This window comes from Podarcis vaucheri (genome assembly GCF_965113315.1).
Source record: "Podarcis vaucheri genome assembly, chromosome: 6".
Lineage (NCBI taxonomy): Eukaryota > Metazoa > Chordata > Lepidosauria > Squamata > Lacertidae > Podarcis > Podarcis vaucheri.
This window is the reverse complement of record NC_138764.1, coordinates 45,523,991-45,544,054: the sequence shown is the minus strand read 5'-3', so window position 1 is coordinate 45,544,054 and position 20,064 is coordinate 45,523,991. Positions and strand designations below refer to the sequence as shown.

At 41.6% G+C, this 20,064-nt stretch overlaps 1 protein-coding gene across 13 annotated transcripts in view; it reads right to left on the bottom strand.

Annotated features, from left to right (window-relative positions):
• Positions 1-20,064, bottom strand: part of DOCK7 (dedicator of cytokinesis 7) — a 116,043-nt gene that overhangs the window by 34,922 nt on the left and 61,057 nt on the right. For 9 of the 13 annotated variants that reach the window (XM_082228699.1, XM_082228703.1, XM_082228704.1 and 6 more), the window contains exons 15-30: positions 18,154-18,271; positions 17,108-17,178; positions 15,151-15,289; positions 14,112-14,213; positions 13,804-13,890; positions 13,386-13,617; positions 12,190-12,354; positions 11,374-11,543; positions 9,163-9,255; positions 7,583-7,672; positions 5,470-5,565; positions 4,115-4,255; positions 3,833-3,946; positions 3,038-3,208; positions 1,750-1,889; positions 120-289 (exon numbers count right to left, since the gene is read on the bottom strand). In XM_082228699.1, the coding sequence (XP_082084825.1) occupies positions 120-289; positions 1,750-1,889; positions 3,038-3,208; positions 3,833-3,946; positions 4,115-4,255; positions 5,470-5,565; positions 7,583-7,672; positions 9,163-9,255; positions 11,374-11,543; positions 12,190-12,354; positions 13,386-13,617; positions 13,804-13,890; positions 14,112-14,213; positions 15,151-15,289; positions 17,108-17,178; positions 18,154-18,271 (2,099 nt within the window). The remainder of the gene's footprint in view (positions 1-119; positions 290-1,749; positions 1,890-3,037; positions 3,209-3,832; positions 3,947-4,114; positions 4,256-5,469; positions 5,566-7,582; positions 7,673-9,162; positions 9,256-11,373; positions 11,544-12,189; positions 12,355-13,385; positions 13,618-13,803; positions 13,891-14,111; positions 14,214-15,150; positions 15,290-17,107; positions 17,179-18,153; positions 18,272-20,064) is intronic. The other 4 variants (XM_082228700.1, XM_082228701.1, XM_082228702.1 and 1 more) reach the window with 2 other exon arrangements.

The following is a 20,064-nucleotide window of genomic DNA, read 5'->3' as shown; positions in this document are numbered from 1 at the left end:
TGTTTGTTTTAAGTTACTTGTTCAAGTGAAAGACAGCACTCAGGCAGCAGCACAACATGTCTGGCAGTTAATCTGCCATTTTTCTTAATGCAAAAGGGGGAAAAAAGCATACGAAATACCTGTGAAATCATACAGCTGGGGCACACTCTCCATGATCACACCAATCAGAGGCAGGTACAGTGTAGCCACCCGGGCCTTTACCTGTGGGTCAGAGTACCGTGGGTCGGAGTCATGGCTGGACAGCAAGTTGTGTACCAAGTTGATGACTTTCTTATGCAATCCAAACAAACTGTTAAGATACGAGTAGGGTTGGAAGGATTAGTTAATAGTTTTAGAGCAGATAAGACTTGGTAAACACACACCTACACCAACACGCTTACTGATACCGCATTTGTCTGTGTGTGCAGTGTGTCTTACAGTTGCACACCTGTATTAAAAGATGCCAGCGTTTTGTCACCTGCAGTAAAGTGGTAAATGAATCATGGTCATGGAGATGGCAATTTCACGGCCCCTGGTTTAACCACTGAAACAGGATTTGTTCATATGCAAACCCTTTAACATTAGCCAAGTGGCCCTCAAACGTGTATTTAGCTCCTACCACCTTTGCAGCAGCTGAAGGTGTGAACCAGTTTTACAGATGCTTCTCTCCTGTCTCCACACAGATCAATGGAGCAAATGCTTTTCAGTCAACTGGCATAGTGAAAGTAATGGGTCAATAAGCAGAAGGACGACCGATGGTAGTTCCCCCAAAGCCCAGTCAATGGGAGCAGGGGCTGCTTATAGATGCCCCTACTGTTTCTTTTTCTCCTGCCAGCTATACATGGTTGCTATGGCTCCCTTAACACTTCCTGCCTCTTTGCTCCATTTTGTAAATTTCTTATCAGACTTCTGCATCTTTGCCTTAGTTGCTGCATCCAGAGTCCCTGGTGGCCACCACAACTTGTGATGATCTGGAAATGCGGCTTGCAACCTAAATATCCACGTGATGGAGACTACACACATGCAAAGAGGTGCTTTTATTTACAAGGCACTACAACAGGCTGCCTGGAAAATCGGAAACGACGTTAAAAACACAGACCACCTATTTGCCAGATGGGGTTATCTATAACATAAATGTAAGCCAATTACAGAGTTGCAAATCTGCCTGCAGATTTGAGGGCAGGGACCACACACCCCTGTGTAGCTGGGGTTAACGGAAACGGTTGGATTTTTAATAACCTGCATGAACACAATTAGTTTCAAAGCGGAAATTAGTGTCCAGGTCTTTGGCAATCAAATATTAGTACTACCATGCTTTGGCTGTGATCCAGAGCTCCATGCATCAATAGGGTTCTCATTGACTCTATGGGTTGTAACCTGCTGAAATTAATAAACCTAAATTAGCCATGTCCATCAGCTTCAGTGGGTCTATGCTCAGTAGAACTAGCACTGAATTCAATCTTGTGGTAGATGGAACACCATGAAAGTGACTATGTTTATGGAGAAGCCCACGCTCTCACCCTGTATATACATGGCTGCCTCATAATACTGATATAAAAAGGCTGCTCTGGTAGGAAATATCTTTGGATAGCAATCAAAGCAGAGGTGCTGATCTGGAGAGCAGCTGGGACTTGCGGAAGAACCTGTTTCCTTCCTTTTCCCTCTAATATCACATTTGAACGCAGCCCTGCCTAAGGCAGAATTCTGCTTGTGAAACATTAGATCTCCTTTGAATTATTCCATCCCGCCCAAAAGAATTGTAAAACTCACCCTTCTGCGTCAGGATCTAAAATGACAGTCAGCTCAGTAAGCACCAGGCCTGACAAGTAGTGCTGCTGGCGGAAAGGCACGGACAGTTCAAACATATTTGCAATCTTCTGGTCCTGGACGTTTGTCGAGAAACCAGAACTCTGTTATGGAAACATTTGTTAAGTTTTACTGTATGTATTTCAGACTGCAACGTGTCGACTGCATTGTCCTCCGGACAGGTTACATTTTATGAACAGACCATTTGGTAATCCTATAAATGTGGCTGGAGCAACCGTAAACAAGAGTCTTGTATAACATACTTAAGACTTTTATTTACAGAACTCCGAAAGATTCCACATGCACTTTGCTAAGCTCTCACAAACACTGCTCTCTATTTTTCTGTATTTCCAGTAAGTGAAGCCAGAATTTTCCCAATTCATGAGCTACACCTCTGAATATAGAATCACATCCCTATGATAAAGTTTTTTCCATCCTCCTCCTCCTCCTAACAACTTAAATACAAAGTCAAGGAGCATGAAATATACAAGCAGTATACACAGTTACACACAGCTTAAATTATCTTCAGTACATATAGTATACCTGCTGTGAGTTACGTTTTACTGTTCCAATAATGTGCGGTATTAAAATGTGCAATATAGATTTGCTTTCCGTTCACCTTATTTAATTTGTATGTAACAGGTAAGCTTGGTCATGAATTGCACGCGGTTCACAGTCTTTCAAAAATTGGAATTATCTAAGCTCTACAGCATTTTGCATAGAGCATGTATGTTGCAACAACCACAGGAGACAAATTCCCTCTATTTTCTGTAAAAAATAATGATTGTTTTTAAGTGCAAGGCTTATAATAAGAGTAAATCTGTCTTCTTCTTCTTACCCAATAGTTGATCACAACGGGACACGACAACCACAAGTGGCAAAAGGTGACTGGCTCTTAATTATCGTGGTGGACACTGACCTTAGGATGCTTGGTGAGTGCTCTACCATCTAGTTCTCTGCCAGTCAATCTGGCTGGCTTTATCCAGTAAAGACAGAGGTGCTATGTGCAAAAATGGTGCTTGCCTTTCCCTAGGAGACTCTCTATTCTCCTGGTTGTCCAGCACCCATATAATTTAAAGCACTTTCCTCAGTCAGTCTGGATGCTGATTACACAAATGAGCACCAAAGGATAACCTACATTCAAAGCAGAACAATACTTGGAAAAGGTACCCCATTCTACAAGTGCTGCCACCACTCACTGGGTTGTTCTTCCCACAAGGCAAGCAATGTCTTTTCTAGGCACCCTGCTCACCTGAGATGTTGCGGAAGACACGGAAGGTGACGGGGATGCCGGGGGTGTCAACAGGCTACATGGTAAATTCAGAGTAACGTAGTGTTCATGGCTGCAGACGATGCGGAGGAAATCCAACCTCAAGGAAACAAGGGTGCTCGGGTTGGGTAAGGAATAAAGCTTGGATGACACCTTGTAAAGACGGGGAAAGCACAGCTAAAGAGTTACAGGCCACAAGAAGCCACTGCCACACAGAAATTACAGCTACACTTAATCCTGCTAGACTGATGACTGGCAGCAGCCACAAGGACCACATAACACGCCCTAAAAGACCTACATTGGTTCCCAGTACATTTCTGAGCACAATTCAAAGTGTTGGTGCTGACCTTTAAAGCCCTACACAGTTTCAGCCCTGTATACCAGAAGGAGCATCTCCACCCCCATTGTTCAGCCCAGACACTGAGGTCCAGCTCCAAGGGCCTTTTGGTGGTTCCTTCACTGAGAGAAGTGAAGCTACAGAAAACCAGACAGAAGATATTTTGGTAGTCGCACCACCCATTCTGTAGAATGCCCTCCCATCAGATGTCAAACCGGCCCAGTGCCCTGGCCTCCCCTGAAAATGCCATTGAACCAGCCTCAAATTGACAACTGAAAGTGAAGCTCCTGTCACTCCACCAGTCATGCTCTTACGAATTCTGCTCCAGAGATGAACTTTCCTTCTGCTCCTACCCTCCTTCTTTCCCCTTCCCTGCTGCAGTCTCCAAAGATTCTCCGCTTTCACCTCATCCCCACCTCTTTTTTATCCGGAGACTTTACCTGTTTGTAGTACACCTTAGTAAGGCTGAAGACAAATCCTCTGTCCATAACAGTGAGTAGATCGTTTAGGAAGAAGGCTAAGCTAGTGTTGAGCCTTTCAATCATTTCAGCATCCTACATTGGGGTGGGGCAGAAGGGAATGAAAGGAAAGGAACAGAGATAAACACTGAGGCTTCATGCTAAGGCCCTCATCCAAGAATCTGTCTTGCATCATCTGGAAGTTATCGTTCAGAATCAGCGGTTAAAATTTTGACAAGAGCCCGGCTGAACTTCTTCCATTACCTTCTGAAACCGGGAGACTATATCACTGGCAATTGTGCTGACCAGAGCAGCTATGTCATCCATGAAGCGCTCCGGAAAACGATTCTTCCTTGGAGCATCGAGTTTGTCAGCAAAATACAAATGATGCACCATACTTTTTACCTGGAGGGAACATATATTATAAGTTGCAGTCAGTTGCAAGGGGAGAGGGTGGGGAGAAAAAAAAAATCAGCCATGGATAGAAAGCACTGTGATTTGATGCCTTTCTTTAACACAAACCAGTCACAGCAATAGCTACAGATCCATCCTGTTTGGTGAGGGGCAGAATTTTCACCTCTAAACATTTCCTGGTGTTTCAAGTGGGGCAAAATACATCCTGTCCTCTCCTTTCAAATTTCCTTTTTGTGCGTGTGCCTGCTCCCAGCCCAAGCTGCTGCTGCGTCTTCTGAGCTATGCTTTCCCTTTTTATTTCTTCTTACACAGTAACTAGGGCCATAGCTCAAGGGTACAGCATCCCATTTGCATGCAGAAGGTCCCAGGTTTAATCCCCAGTATCCCCAGCTAGGGCTTGGCATGTACCCAGTCTGGAATCCTGGAGAACTGCTGCCAGTCAGTGTATGCAATACTGAGCTAGATAGACCAAAGGTCTGACTCAGTGTAAGGCAAACTTCCTACATGGTGAAGTCAAAGCCCCACATAGACAATCAAAAGACCTGTTCCCTGCCTTGCCACAATGCAAGAGTGAGCAATGAAACCGGTGCTGGATCCAAATTTTGCGGAGCCCTTGAATAAGAGGCTTTCAGTGGTATCTCCTTCCTGAGTGGCCTTTCTTCTCACCACCACCGTCACTGCTCCCCATTCACTCCTCCTCTCACTCTGGGCCCAATCTGAAGCATTGGCCAGAAGGAAGATGAAGGCTCATGGCACTGCCCACTCGGGGGGAAACAAGTGAACATAAACAGATAGTGGATAACAGGGGCTGGGCAATAGGCCCCCTCCTGGAATGTAGTTCTTGGTGGCACCTAACCATGCTGACCACCATCACCCACAGCACCCTGAACGAAATGGCTGCAGCACAGAAGGCCAAGTCATGGAGCATTCTCACAGCTGCCTTCGCAATGGGGATGCCCCCACAAACATTTCTCTACACTCCTCTGAGCCCCTTCTCATCACTGAGGGGATTCTGCAAAACTGTTTTTGAGAAGCCGTCTGCCACCCTCCCCTCCAAGGTCCTGTCTCATCTCTAATTCACACTACCTAGCGGAATTATTCAAGGGCATTTCAAGCGTTGCACTAGCACAAGCACCTGGGAAATCAGTGGAATTAAGGTGAAACAGGAGAGAGAGAAAATGAAGCAGATTTCCTTGTTCTCTTACCATAAGTTCGAAGAAGAACCACGCTTGCTGGAGAGCTGCCTCCCGTACACTCCCACTGCAGACAACCCACTGTAAGGCCAGTTCTTCATGAAAAAGCTAGCCAGATTCAAATTCACATTCGGTATCAGTTGCATGACAATTTTCAAACACACAATCCATTAAAAAAAACCACAACAGTAACAATGGACACACAGGGTTGGTGTGGACATAATACTAAAGCATTATTAGACTTAAGAGAACAAGTCTAGCTTCCCTTAGCTCATATGATCCCTCTCTCCTTCCCCAATGCAGATATATAGAGGAATCTGGAAGTTTTTGATTCTGTTTTTTATTATTATAATTAAGCAAAGCTTGTTGTGTCATTCTAACATGGATGAACTGTGGTTAAGTCTTAACTATGGTTGATAGAAACAAATATGAAGTTGGCTTCTTTTCCCTAACCATAGTTAAGATTAACCAGTTTAAGGTTTGAATGATGTATTAAACTGTACTTAATCTAAAAAGTGGAAGCTTCTAGTCTCCTCTTCACAGGTATAGTGGAGAAGTGGAGAGTCCAGGGGGAGGCCAAGCTCATTCTCATAAAGCTAAATCATGGTTAAGCGTTTATGTCCGAACACAGTCACAGTGAAGGATGAGAGTAAGCAAAACAATGAGTGTGAAGGGAACAGCAATGGTAAATGTGCTTTGATGAAATACTTGGGGAACAACATCAGACCACAGTGTGTACTGTGTGTGAGAAATATTTCACATCACCTTGGTCCAGAATTTTATTATCAGTGTTGCTGTTTTTTTTAAAAAAAATCACCCTCTTTCCCTCAAAATGCTTGCTTTAGTTTTAAACATTTTGCCTAGCCTTTTCTTAACAGAATCAAGAAAAGGAGAATCTCTACGGTACACAGGATGATACCTTATCAAAGCAAATTATAATTTGCTCTGTGATTCTGGCAAAGATGATAAACATAAGGCATTGGCTGAATAAATCATCACTAGCTTCTCTCTTCTGGTTCGTGAATTGTTGCCTTCCCTCTTGTTTTTCTTATCTTGGCACCACAAAGGGGCATAATTGACAGCTAATTATGTAGGGATGTTTTGTTGTTTTGTTGAATCAGGCTTTCATAAGGAAGTAGTTTATTCCTAAGCCTGGGGGAGGTGAGAGGGACACTGCTGGAGTGAACATAATCATGCTATCACAGTTGCTTCTGACAACATGCTCCTCTCTCTCATTTTGATCTTGCCAGAGGGGCATAAGACAGAACAGCAGAGGTTGACTGGCCATTTGACATGTATGATTTAGTTGAGATTCCTGCATTGCAGGGAGTTGGACTAGATGACCCTCAGGGTCCCCTTCCAATTCTACAATTCTGTTATTCTATGAAACCATGAGACCCCTGCAACATTAGAACAAACACTTCCCTCAGAGGTGTTAAAAATGCAATTTATGCTTTGGCATGTAGGTAGAGTGCTGCTGAAGCTAAATGTAAGATACAGTTCTGAAGAACAAACAGCCTCCCGGAAGAAGATAGGAGGCAGAGGAGGGAAACAGTTCATCCCTGGAGGGTACTTGACAGGAAGGAGCTCCTGTTTGTTCCTCCCCTACCTTCCGTTGCGGTAGGTGGAAAAGACCTGCTTGGGGAGGTTCCTAGCAGGCTAAAAGTTTAGCAGTGCTATTATCTCTTCCCCTCCCTTAGAAGAAGTAAAGAATGAATGGGAAGGATGATGGAAAAGATGGCAGGAGTTTTTTCTGGCTCTCATTTATTCGCTCCAAAACTTATGAAAAACCAAGACAGAAAATGGCCAGTGGGAGCCACTGCAGAGCCCACATTTCTTGCGCACCTGCTTAAATCTTTGTACTATTCTTGAGAGCATTGTTTAAAATTGGAGAGCGGAACTCTTTTGAAACCATAAGTGGATCTTCTGAAACATTTTATGACAGCCTGAAGCCCAGGCGTTTAAGAAGAACTGAGCAACCTTGGCTCTAAGCTGACTCAGCACTCTCAAAATCAAGACACAAAGGCAGGGAACCCACTAAAGTGTGATGGCTTTAATGGTTTATAATGACTTAAAACTTCCCTGCCTTCCATACAATGTTTAAATTGTCTTCACTAAAATCTACCTTTTTAGTTGGCAACCGTCCTGTTAATGTTTGTAAGAAACTTGACGTCTCTGTGTGCGAAGACATACGATTACAACTTCGGTCTGTAGCCTACAGAGTGGGAAATGAATGAATGATGACAGCACATTAAAGTTGGTTGCGGGTGACATTTGCAGTTTGGGGGCTACGCACATCAACAAAGTAAACAGAAACATCCAGGTATCAAATTCTTTTGTGCATCTCGTCAAATAAAGGCCCAGTCCGGACAATCATTTGAGGAATCATAAGTCAAGATTTATGAAGCTGGGAATGAGTGCAGGGGCCAAGCATCCTTCCCCTCCACCTCCATCCAATCCACATTGTGGAATTCTGGTTTAATGTTCATTAACAAATCGGATCTAAGTCAGGATATGATCTAATTCCGGCTTATTTTCCTTGTTCGTTAACTGACATTAAGACAGAGTTCCTCAGTTTTGATGCAAAAACCAGGATTTTTACACCAAAGCTGTCATGCAGCATGAGGAGAAGAGGGGAGAGTAGGGGAGCTTGACCCTGACTTCATGAGCCATGGCTTACAAAGTCTCAAATGCAATAATCAAGTGCAAAGTTTTTGCATAAAGGTATGTATTGTTGCAAAGCATGAAACTGGTGTGTAGCAGCATTATAGTCTGTTGACGTGTATATTAAGAAAGCAGTATACTTTAAGATATCAGCGCCATTCCTTCCAGCTTAAACAAATGTGGGGTTCTTACCTCCAAAGTATAATCCAATACCAATGGTTATTGCACTAAACGTGACTTTTTTGATTCTTAAATCTGGTTTTAATTTTGACGGCTTTTTGACTAGAATGATGTTCATTTCTATCAGATTTGTTTGGGGTTGAAAAATGTTGTTTTGCTTTTGTAGATAAAGCTGAGAGGTATGTTCAACTGACTTCAACCCAATCATTTGTTGGTACAAATATCCAATAAATCAATAATCATGCAGTGTTAAGAAGTAAGCAGCTAAGGTTATAGTGTCAAGACCCTACACATTTCATACTTTGCAATAAAGGTATCTCTTATGACACCCCCCACAGTATCCAAATGTTATTAGCTGAGATTAAGATCTAACATATACAACAATGCTGTTTTAATTGCAGTCACCTATTCACATGACAAAAGGAGGAGGGGTGGATGAGGAAGAAAAATGCATTATGAAAATGGTAAAAAGGAAAAGTGGCATGTTACCAAAACAACAACAACTTATAATTGGGGAAGGGGATTCTTTGTACATGTTTCCATTAGGAATATGTGTCACCTAACATTCAGAACTTTTGTAGAGGTAGATTATAAAGAAAGGGGAAAAGGAAATTAAATTATATAGCATCATCATTTCACAAACCCCAAAACAACTGAAATACAAAGCGAGGACAAACAGTGGTGGCAAGTGGGTGGTTTTTCATGCAGTGTGGTGGTGGTGGGGGTTGGGAATGAGGACATGGAGCTCTTCAAAATAGATAAAGGCAAGTCAAGAAGACCACAGTGTAAACTTGGGGGGATAAGATGTTCTATAAGGTAATATTAGCCAAGGCAAGAAGAAAGCTCTAATGTAGACACCACCTGTGTAGTCTCTGCACTTGGACTGGGGTTGGATCCCCATGGGGCAGCTTTTGGAGCACCAGTGTTTACCCAGGAATTGGAGCGGTCTAAGCCCTGGGCATATAACAGAAAGCAGCAGGGAAAGGAAAGAAATGTTACATGTTGCATGCCACACAGTACAGGAAAACGCAGAGAAAATCAATTCCTTCAAAGAAACCCAGAGTGTATTCCATACAATTAGTACTGTTAAAACTAACTACGTTTCAGTCCAACGGGTTATTTCTCTCATTTCCTCATCACACACGCGCTCACATGCTAAAAAGATGGATGTCTTCAATAAAGGGCATCTTATCAAATTTCCCTATTTTTTATTGATTTTTAAAAATATATAAGAAAATCACTCTCATAAATATGTGTATGGTGCTGTAACTATAGGCCCAGATCCAAATAAAGTCAGTCACACTGAAATTAGTGGAACTTATAAATGAGTTGCAGTTAAACTTGTCTTATAAATTTCAATGAGATTTAAGAGCAGCTAATTTTGCCTGAATTTGGGTCATTGATTACATCTTAAAGAAACCATTTTTGTGGGTTTTTAAACAAATACAAGAACCATTAAACATTTATCCAGCAGTACATCTAATGGTGTTTGTTCTAGCCATTGACTTTAGACATAAACTTACATATTCAATGTTCAAACGTATTACTTAACATAACCTCTCCACTGAGACTATTGAGCGGTTGGTATAACAAGGATTTTATCTTATTACTTCAAAGAAAGTAGCCTTATCAGGCCTCTCTTCACCAGCTCAGAGTAATGAAACCTGTCCACATACATTTCTGGGCACACAAAAATCGGTATCTGCACACAGATGCACCCAAATTACTGTTTCAAAAGTTTCCTAGTCTCCTGTAAATTGCTACAGCCATCCTGTTGGCATTTTATACTTGGACCAAAGGTCCCTGAACCAAGCATTGGCAAATAAATAATGAATAAACAATCCAGGTCTCAGAGTCAAAATTTATAAACCATGAAGCAATATGAAAGCACTCTTAGGAGTTTAGAAACTTGCAGTAAATAAAGTTCAACAAGCTGGGGCAAGAACAGTCCTGCAATCAAAATTTCTGTAAGATGCAGTTTGTGGTTGGTTGGTGTTCCACCTGCCTTTTAAAAATCCATTGGCCAGTCTGAGTGCCAATCATGTCCTTGTATTGTATTCCTCCTTCCACTCCCCCAGCTCCCACCTCAGACTCCCTCACCCCCTGGGTGCAGGGCAGGAACTGGAATAATCCAATCCATAATTTGGACCCAATCTATATTTTTTTCTAAAGCAAAACAGGATTTCAGAAGCATAGCAAAAAGCCCCAAATCAGATTTTGGTCGGGAAAGAAATTATGACACTTCCAAAGCAAAATTGAGGGTTTCCACTGATTTTGATGTGCCCAGAGTTTTACAATATCTCTGCCAGGCTGTCGCATTACTCCTTCCAGCTTATTAAAAAGCAGAATATGTTTCTGTAAGAAAGCTTCTATCCATTTTTATTGCCAAATTACTCAAGGCCAGGCAGCTCACATAAAACTTATCATATCCAAGGTAAATTCCATGTGCACATCACTCCCTCAGGCATTTCACAAAAAGGTCAAGGTGGTTTAATTAGCAAGACCATCAAATGGATACTTAAATATTCTGAGCTCTCCCAGTCAAAGCCTTTAATGTTTAATAAGAACAACACGTGTCACTTTTTGGGGTGAAATGGTTTTTTTTTTTAATCATTCAAAAATTATTAAATTCCTTGGTGCTTCCATTTCCATCTTGCCCTTTTATACAAACGGGGCGATGACTTAAAAAAATAAAGTGCCTTCGATTGATTTTTCATGTAACTGGGTGTAAAACGCTTTTAAAGTGGCTCATAAAATAATTTGGACCGAAAGGAAAAAGTAAAGGTCAGAACTTCACAATGAAAGAGTCTGCTCTTTCGATGCCTTTGTCCTTGTACAGGTAGAGCACCTTGAAAAGTAACCTGCTTACGACTGCAAACACCCTTTGAGCGCTGCCTACCTGAACAAGCAAGGACACCGCGGCACATTTTAAAGTAAAGGCTGCATCCAATTGAGGGCAGATAACACTGCCTGGACCTCAGTGGGGTTTGAAAATGTAAGAGATTAACTACCTGAATAGGGTTTAGGAATTAAAAATATTGGGCTATCACCCTCAGCTAAGTGCAATCCTACCTTACTCCCGATGATTGATCGGACTTCATCATCGGGTGAGGTTGGAGTGCCAGAGATATCTGGGTTGCTGTTGCTAAGGCTCCTGGAGCGATTCAAGTTTAGGCTTGCTGGTCTGACAGCAGAACGAGCCATGGTGGCGTAATGGACTGATCCTCCCAAGCCACCTGAACCTAAAACAACGAAGCACAATATAACTCAACAAGGCAGCATGAGGCAGAATACCGCATACCAAACCAACACTAGTTCCACTTCAAGTACCAGTCATTTCCACAGCTTCCTCAATGGCGCTGTTGGCAGATCCCTTGGGCTCAAGTCATCCTTTGTGTTGCCTTCACTTCCCATCGGTCTCTGAAAATGATTGCCTTTGAAGCTTTCAAAGGAGGCACTGGAAGCCTCAGCTGGTATGGAATTCATACACTGCCTTCATCAAGATGCCTGCACTTACTCAGTGGTGAGGAAAAGAGCCTGAACAGATGAGCCTTGATTCAACAAACCACAATGGAAGGGGGATCTTCCGACACCACCCACTCCAGCTGATGCTGCTTGTATCCCATAGAAATATGTTCCTTGAGGTTGTGGGACCACTCAGCATGGGTGGACAGGAGATGGAGAGCAACTGTGTGGAGGTGGAAACTGGGAAGCATTAGGGACTCTGGTGCATCCAAGCGATGGTTGTGTGCACCGCCCTTTTTGCCAACTAACTCACATGCTCTCTTGCTAAAACTAGACTCAGCCTCTGACAAACCCCAAGACAACTAACACCTGGAGAAGCATGCCCCGCAGTTCCAACCTTTACCCCCCAAAAGGAGAACTTACCTGAAGATGGTGAATTGGGAGAGGTGTTTGGCAAGCGAAAAACGTAATAAATATATGAGGTGAGGAGGTTGTTTCTGCCATGCTGGTCTTGGTTTCCTTCGAGGTTTTTGTGGAGTCTGTTTACAATAGAGGCCATGGCTTCAAAAGACGCTTGACCCAGATTTACTAAAAATAAATAAATCAAGCAGTTCAGCATTTATCAATATAGGTAACCTCACTATCACAACAGCTTTTTTTTTTTAAAGCTAAGACCACATTCATTTCTCATGAAAAACATTTCCAGAGTAGCTTAAGTATTATGAAATTTAACCCTTAGTGGGGAGAGAAAACACTTGATTAAGTCTTTCTAGGATGCTGAATAGTTTATATAGCATAAATTATAAGTTCCAACAAGGAATTGGGTAAGAAATGGTTCAGGCAGCATGCCAACCAGAAAGAGTGGAATCCAAATTGGTGCACTGTGGACACAAAAAAGTTTTAGATGCAGCAGAGGTGTTTGCTAACGGAATAGAAAGAGAGATAATTTTTGTCATTTCTTCCTTCCTCTATACTTCCCCCCATTCCACCCTGTTCTGGAAGATCTCTCAACTGCCTGAAGCCGATTTTTTTTAAGGTGCTAGGAGTGGCAAAAGGAAAGAAATCGCATCTCCTCCTTGTCCATTAATGGACACCCCCACTGATCAAAGGACACCAACTAGATATCACTAACTGTTGCAGTCAAAATGTTTAGCTCCCTTCCATTTCAATCGTCTACCACAGCTAACAAGTATACATAAGGGATACATATGAAAAGGTATTGAGATGGATGGGGAAGTGTTACATGTATCATAACTGGCCAAACATAATACATTGTTGTCCCTGGGATGACTTCATAGTAATTTCAATTATCCGCACTACAGCACAAAGGAAAAGGCACTGAACGTCAAGCCAGCTCTGGCATACTCTACTGAGAGTAACACAGAAACACACACATGGGGAACGCCAAACATCTCCTAATTCCATTCATTGAGACTTCCAATCAATGATGCCCCCCAAATGTTACAGGTGAACAATGAAAACATCCTTGAGCATGTCCACGAAGAACAAAACGTCAACATGTGATTATGGCAGTTTAAAGTGTGGATGAATTAATGCAGCAGGGAGGGTTCTCTCCAAGGTCTATCATGTTTTAAAAAACCCAAGCATAAATAAAATACCTATTTGGCCAGCAATGATAGGAGGTCGTACAACCAAGAGGATCAGCTTGTCAAGCAAGAGATGGAGAAATCGCACCACAGGCTCCAACTGAGAGGAATTCAGTGCCGAAATACTGCTCTTCAGTTCGTTCTCCAAGTTGTTTTCCATAATTCTCATGTCGCCTATCCGCACAGGGAACATGTGTTCATCCAGGGCATGAACAAGGGCAAAGAACTTGTCAAGGTAAGGGTCCTGCATAGACAAAAGTCCCAACAAAATATACTAAGCCACATTACTTCAAAAGCGAATTATATCTTCTATCTAAACAAAAAATACATATTTTTTTTCTGTGAGAGAGAGAGATAGGAAAAATTATATCCATTCGTATCTAGATTGGACTGAAGCCTTTCTCATGTAGGGACTGCTATGAATACATACCTGTGTATGAATAGATGACACAGCAACTATTTCTACATTAAAAACTCCCTTATGGTTATCTACCCACTTCATTCCAGGCAGGGGCACCTGAGGGTGGGGAGGAAGCAAATAATAAAAGCATTCAGGAGTCTGATTACAACGACAAAGCAGAAATAGCAATTACAGATAGGTCTAGCAAAAGCAGGCATTCCATTCAGTATTAGACATGGAAGATATGAACATCTTTTAAAGCTTGCTGTCTAAGAAAGGGATCAGAATATTTCAGATGACTACTGCTTAAACTGTCATTAGCACAAGGAACTACTGACCTCTGGAGAGAGCACAGAGTATGCCTGGGGTGGTTTCTCTAGCGAAACAGGGAGAAGGAACTGACCGGTTTTCAACCGTCCATTCTGAAGCATTGGTATCCACTGTTAACGGGGGAAAGAAGGCAAAATATCTCATTTGTACACAGGGGTATGTCCAATTCATCCAATGTAATAATAATAAAACTTATCTGAAGGTACAGGATAAGAACAACACACTATCAGAATCACAAGGATTTGGGTTCAAGAGTGCATGGACTTTGTGTTGAGTGGTATAGGCTCCAATTCTTACTCTAAGACAGGGTTGTGGGCCACAATCCCAGAGGCCCCCAGGTTCTCCCTAGGCCATGCCCCCTTTCCCCAGGCAGTGCCCCTCAGTGACCTTGCCCTGCAGCCTTCTTAAGTGCCTTCGCCTTGCTCATATTCGTCTCTGAATGGTGATAATGCCTGTATGGTGCTCTGACTTTTGCTGTGCTGGAATGGAGTCTACTGAACAAAGGCAAGAAACATCTGTTGCTCCAGAAACATTTGGCCCTGGCCCCACCTGCCCCAGAAGGCTGTCCATGAGGTAACGTGGCCCTTGGTTTGAAACAGGTTCCCTACCGCTGCTCTAAAAGGAAGAGGCGGAGGGAAATATAAGACTAGGAAATGGAAAGCATGAAAGGAACGTTTCAAACTAAAGTGGGAACACAAAGGTTCATTTTTATAGAACGAAACTCAGAATAAACCCAAACTGTATTATTTGCAATCCACAAGAATATATCTTTCTGTCCACCGCCAGCTTGCCTCTGTTCTTGTTCCCAATTCTGAGTACCACAGTGGGTGGTCACTTTCAACCTAGTCACACGACACTGAGCTCTCAGTGACATCAAAGAGTCAGAAATTACTAGAATACAGAAATAACCTGAACCAAACAAAATAAAAAAAATCTGTGGCTCTCCTCCTCCCTTCCTGCTCCCAGATGAAAAATGAAAGGAGTGGGGAGTAAAAGGGAGAGAAAGGATTTGTGGGATAAATGGTTTGTTTCTCTGTGTGCTTTTACCGTGTATCCAACAGGCGTCTCCAGAGGAGTATTTTGTTTTTGTTGGCAACTGACATGATAAAAAGTGAAAAGCAGGTGGTGGTGGTCAGTTAAAGTAGCAGGGAGTTTAATCTTGATTTCTTCGTGAAAATCAGGAGATCTGTTTTGAGATAAAAAAATTCATCTGTAAGTATAAAGCTTTAGAAGCCTAGAATACAACCATGCTTAACTGCCTGCCGCTCTTCTGCATTTAAATAGAATCTTCTGGTGTGAGAAGCATAAAGAAAAAAAAGAAGAATTCATAATTCCCACTTAGTTCCTTAATTCCAGAAAACCAAATTTTGGAAGACCTTCAGATGAATTTAGCATTTCTAAGATAAGAGGCAAATTTGCATGATCAAATCTTGGTTTAATGATACAGGAATGCTATTCTTTAAATATTTAATGGCCTGTTTGTTCTCTCTTAGCAAGTTACAGACAGGGAGGCAAGCTTGAGAAACGGTAAACCACTACAGTACTTAAAAAAACCCAAAAAACACTGCATTACAGTAAGATAAATGTACTCATGACTCAGCAAACATCAGAAGTGCTTTGAGCACCTTCAAAACATATCACAGCACTCTGGAAAATTCCTTGCCCTGCTCCCCAACAGCATCAGCTACGAGCTCAAGGAAGAGAGCTGGACCTTGTATGTGATGAACACCACTTTGGAGACAGTGTAAATGTTCAGAAATGCAGTGCAAAATAAATGAACCCAAACTCTTATTGGAGCCGAGCCAGTCTCAGATTGTGCAGAGGAGCACCTTTGAAGCCCTCCCCTGCTCCCAGTGGGGAGGGACAGGGTCCTGGGAGCCTCCAATTTTTGTTGGTTGCTCAGCCCTGGCTACCTAAACCCACCAACATTTATTGACCCCTTTTCTAAGTGTTTTGCTAGAAAACTTGGCATGCCACCAGGATCAAGCTGCATTTGATTTAAAAGTCAAAAGAATGACAAATCCCTGAAAAAGCCAAATAACATATAAATGAGATTTGGACACTTTAAACCTTAATAGGATTTGGGCACTTTGGCCTCAGTCCTAAACCACTTTTACCCTTCATTGGGCTCCATCCAATATATTCCACTATTAATAGCTTGAAGAGGAAGACAAAAATTTTGGACATAATTACAAGAAAAAAATATTCATCACAAACTAAATAAACCTTAAACCCAAATAAACTGAGCATTGGGTCAAGTTCCATTTATGAATGGAATGTCTACCAATTGCAGGATTTAATTTTTAGATGTACTGAATATCTGATTCAATAAATAAACAAGCAAGCAAGCTCAGTGCCTTTTGAAAGACAGACCATATTGCAAGGTTATCTGTTGCCAGGACTTTTTGAATTTGGCATTCCAAAGCGTAAATTTCAATGAAACAAAAATGTCAGATTCTTCATCCAAAATATATTGTGCATGATAGTACAATACTCATATTTTAAAAGTTTTTATATATATATACCATCCTAATGGGTAGCTTTTCTGTATTTAGTCATAGCGTATGCTTACAAACAACACAGTGAAAGCGTTTGTGCCAAGGTGGTGGTTGGTTTCATGAAACGGAGAGCACCTGAGAAAAAAAATCCTACATAAAGACTGCTGCAGTGTTCATGTACTTGACATGCCATGCTTCCCATAGGATTCTTAAAGAAGTCTAAATGCCACCAGCTGCCAATCAATACACATAGTGATAAAACCATTATCAAAAAATGGCATCTCTATAAGGTACGGGTCGAATATATGTATGTATCCTACATTACATTGTCCATAGACCAAGAGGACTGCAGAATCATCAAGGCCTTTGTCACTGTTTTGCTTTATACTTATAATCAAAAGCACCATGCACCTAGCTATTGGTACACTATTGTAACCACTACTGTCTTGCTTCCAGTTGTAATTGCATTATGCACATAGTGTCACGTGACCTCTTTTACATTTTACCTGTTATGATACACAACAGCTGTATATGCTTCTTTCGAAAATTCAGCACAGCTGGATTTCCCAAATATTACCTGCAAAAGGAAATAAAACAAGACAATTTAACATTGCTTTTGAGTTCTAGAAGTTAGGCTAAGAGCCAAGAGCCTTTACCAACATCAGTGAAATGTCGGTCAATTTTGCCAAGGCAAAATGAACACCAGAACCTCTACTGGTAAGACTACATTTTATATAATTATGATGCACGTCAGTTTAAACAATGATTACAAATGGAAAACGGGCAGGAGGCGATTTGGCTGGAATGATGGTTGCTACAATTTCATGAGAGAGGCGATTCCATTTCTCTGCTGCACATTAAGCAATGTTGGTTGTATGAGCATCGTAGAAAAGAAATGGCAAGAACTACATAAGCACAAGCCCAAACGCACCATGAAGTTTGAAAGGTTAGATTAGGCTTGTGTAGGGGCTCATGATTATGGCTATCCAGAAAAGAGTTTTCTCAGCAATGGCCACTCAATCGTGAGACTTTCCAGTTGAGGGTCCTTTACAATGTATAAAAGACCTTTGAAGACAGCTCTTTCCTCACCAGCTGTTAGTGGGTAACATTATCTTGAGGATTTTGTGCTGTGGGTCCTTGGATTTTAATGCTGCTTTTCTCATTTGAAATGCATGGAGCATTTTTTTCTCCAATTCTTATCTTTTATTTGTATATTCTAATGTGTGTAAAACAATCTTAGATGCTGTGGAAGCCACTTTGTAGAGAAGACTTCTGAAAAAGTGGGGTATAAATTTATTCAATTAGTAAATAAATTGGAGGACACAAGATGTCATAAAATAACATGTCATGAATATTTAAATTTAATATGAATTGTGCTCTATTCTTGCTGGGCCTGCAGAAAGGGTAGTAAGCAACATTGAGTCCAAAGCAGACTACTCAGGCTAGATCTACAGAACGCCACATGTAGCATGCATCTAACACCTGAGAAACAATTAGGGCACAAAAGTCAAAAGCAAACACACACACACACACACACACACACACACCATACCGGCATTGCGTTACTTGGATCCTCTCCAAACATAAATTGGACTTTTACAGTGATATTCCGAGCAGATCCTTGACGGTTGGCAAAGTTAAGGCTTTGAGGATAGACATACAGAAGGTTTCTGTAAAAAATAAATGAATATTGCATAATGAATACTGCATCATACAACAATGAAGATATACCAAAGTGTCTTGGGCATCAGTTATAAACTTTGGAGCAATGTAGCAGTGTGTTGTGTGAGGCCAACAATGCACATTATTGCATCTTTTCTGCCTGCTTTCTTACACTTCTGAAACATAAAAAATGCAAAGAGAAATCATGTAAGAGAAGTAGCCTGCAAACAGCAAGGGAAAACGAGAGTCAGAATGCATTATTTCTCAATATATCTTTGCCCATTTTGACATGACGCGTCTAAGTTTTACCATTTGGCTTTTCACAAACTCCCAAACACAAAACATCACTGAGTCACTTGCTACAGATCCTCCACCAATGGTTTGACATATACCATATTCCAGGCATAGGCAAATTCAGCCCTCCATATGTTTTGGGACTACAACTTCCATCATCCCTAGCTAACAGGACCAGTGGTCAGGGATGTTGGGAGTTGTAGTCCCAAAACATCTGAAGGGCCGAGTTTGCCTACGCCTGCCATATTCCATATTCCATGGGCCACAACTTCCCTGACTCACCACGACACTCCATTCTCAATGGGTTGCTTTCAAAGGCTCATATTCTCCAAATAGACAGAATCTCCCTCTGTCAGAGGAAGGAACCTTCTGTTGTCAGTAGCAGATATACCTTCGAATCAAACCCAATAGACTTTGCATTGTTCTTGTGCTACACAGAATGGTGGACTATAGAGCCACATTATCTTTCTGCATTCCATACACTGCAGCAAGCTGAAGTGAGCAGATAGGGCATTCTTTCTGTTTCAAAGGAAGACCTTCATGCTGAATTAAGCGCCGGAATTTCATCCCCATTGGTCATCTGGCTTAATCAATGTTCTCTTTATTATTTCTGCAGGCGGCTGCTGAAATACTTCTTTTTCCCCCTTTTTTGTGGCTCTCCTAAATTACCTCATTCTGGCATGAATACATTTGCTCCTCAACGTGCTTTTTCAAATAAAAATGGATATGAAAATTTACTTTAAAATGTACTTTTCTCATAAAACTTTCATTAAGTGTTATTAGTAGCTTAAGAGAGGGATTTAAATGTATTTGCGAAGCCAAGCTGTGCGATCCCTATATTAAGAACAGTATTCTTCTGGGGACTCATATTGGTACTGGCCATTTTTTTAAAAAGGACTTATGCCCTTTGCACTCTTCTTTGGTGATATTTTCTCTTAAGTACAGGTGAGGAACCTTTCAATCCAAAGTGAAACTATTTCAGTTAGAAGGTTAAAAGTTTCTCCTTCTGTTCAACATGCATCTATTTGCTTTAAAAAGCTCAGCAAATAGAATCCTGCCCTGGGGTTAACAGTGTTGCAAGAGGAAAAGAAACGAAGAGTTAAAACTCCACAACTTGCATCCAATAGGACAAACTTTCTCGTGATGATCCTGGAAGTGACCCTCTTTCTTCCTTGTCTTTGCAATGAATTATCTCTTTAAAACCCTACACTCCTCATATAGCATTCTGCCAGTGGATGGTATATTTTGTCATGGGTATGACCTTCTTATAGTGTACTCCTACACATGAACTTTTCAGAGTCTTATAAATCCCTTACAGCTTTATATCCCCTTTGGGGTTCAATGGTGTCCTAAAGTATGGACGGAATCACTTCTGCTTGAACAACATGGTGGACCCCTTCCTAATTTGCATATATGCTCCCTTTTCAGCCTTTCCTATGATCCACACGGATGCCAACCACCAAGAAGGAATGATGGGTCAAGCAAGGAGAGATCAGTAGTCTCAGGC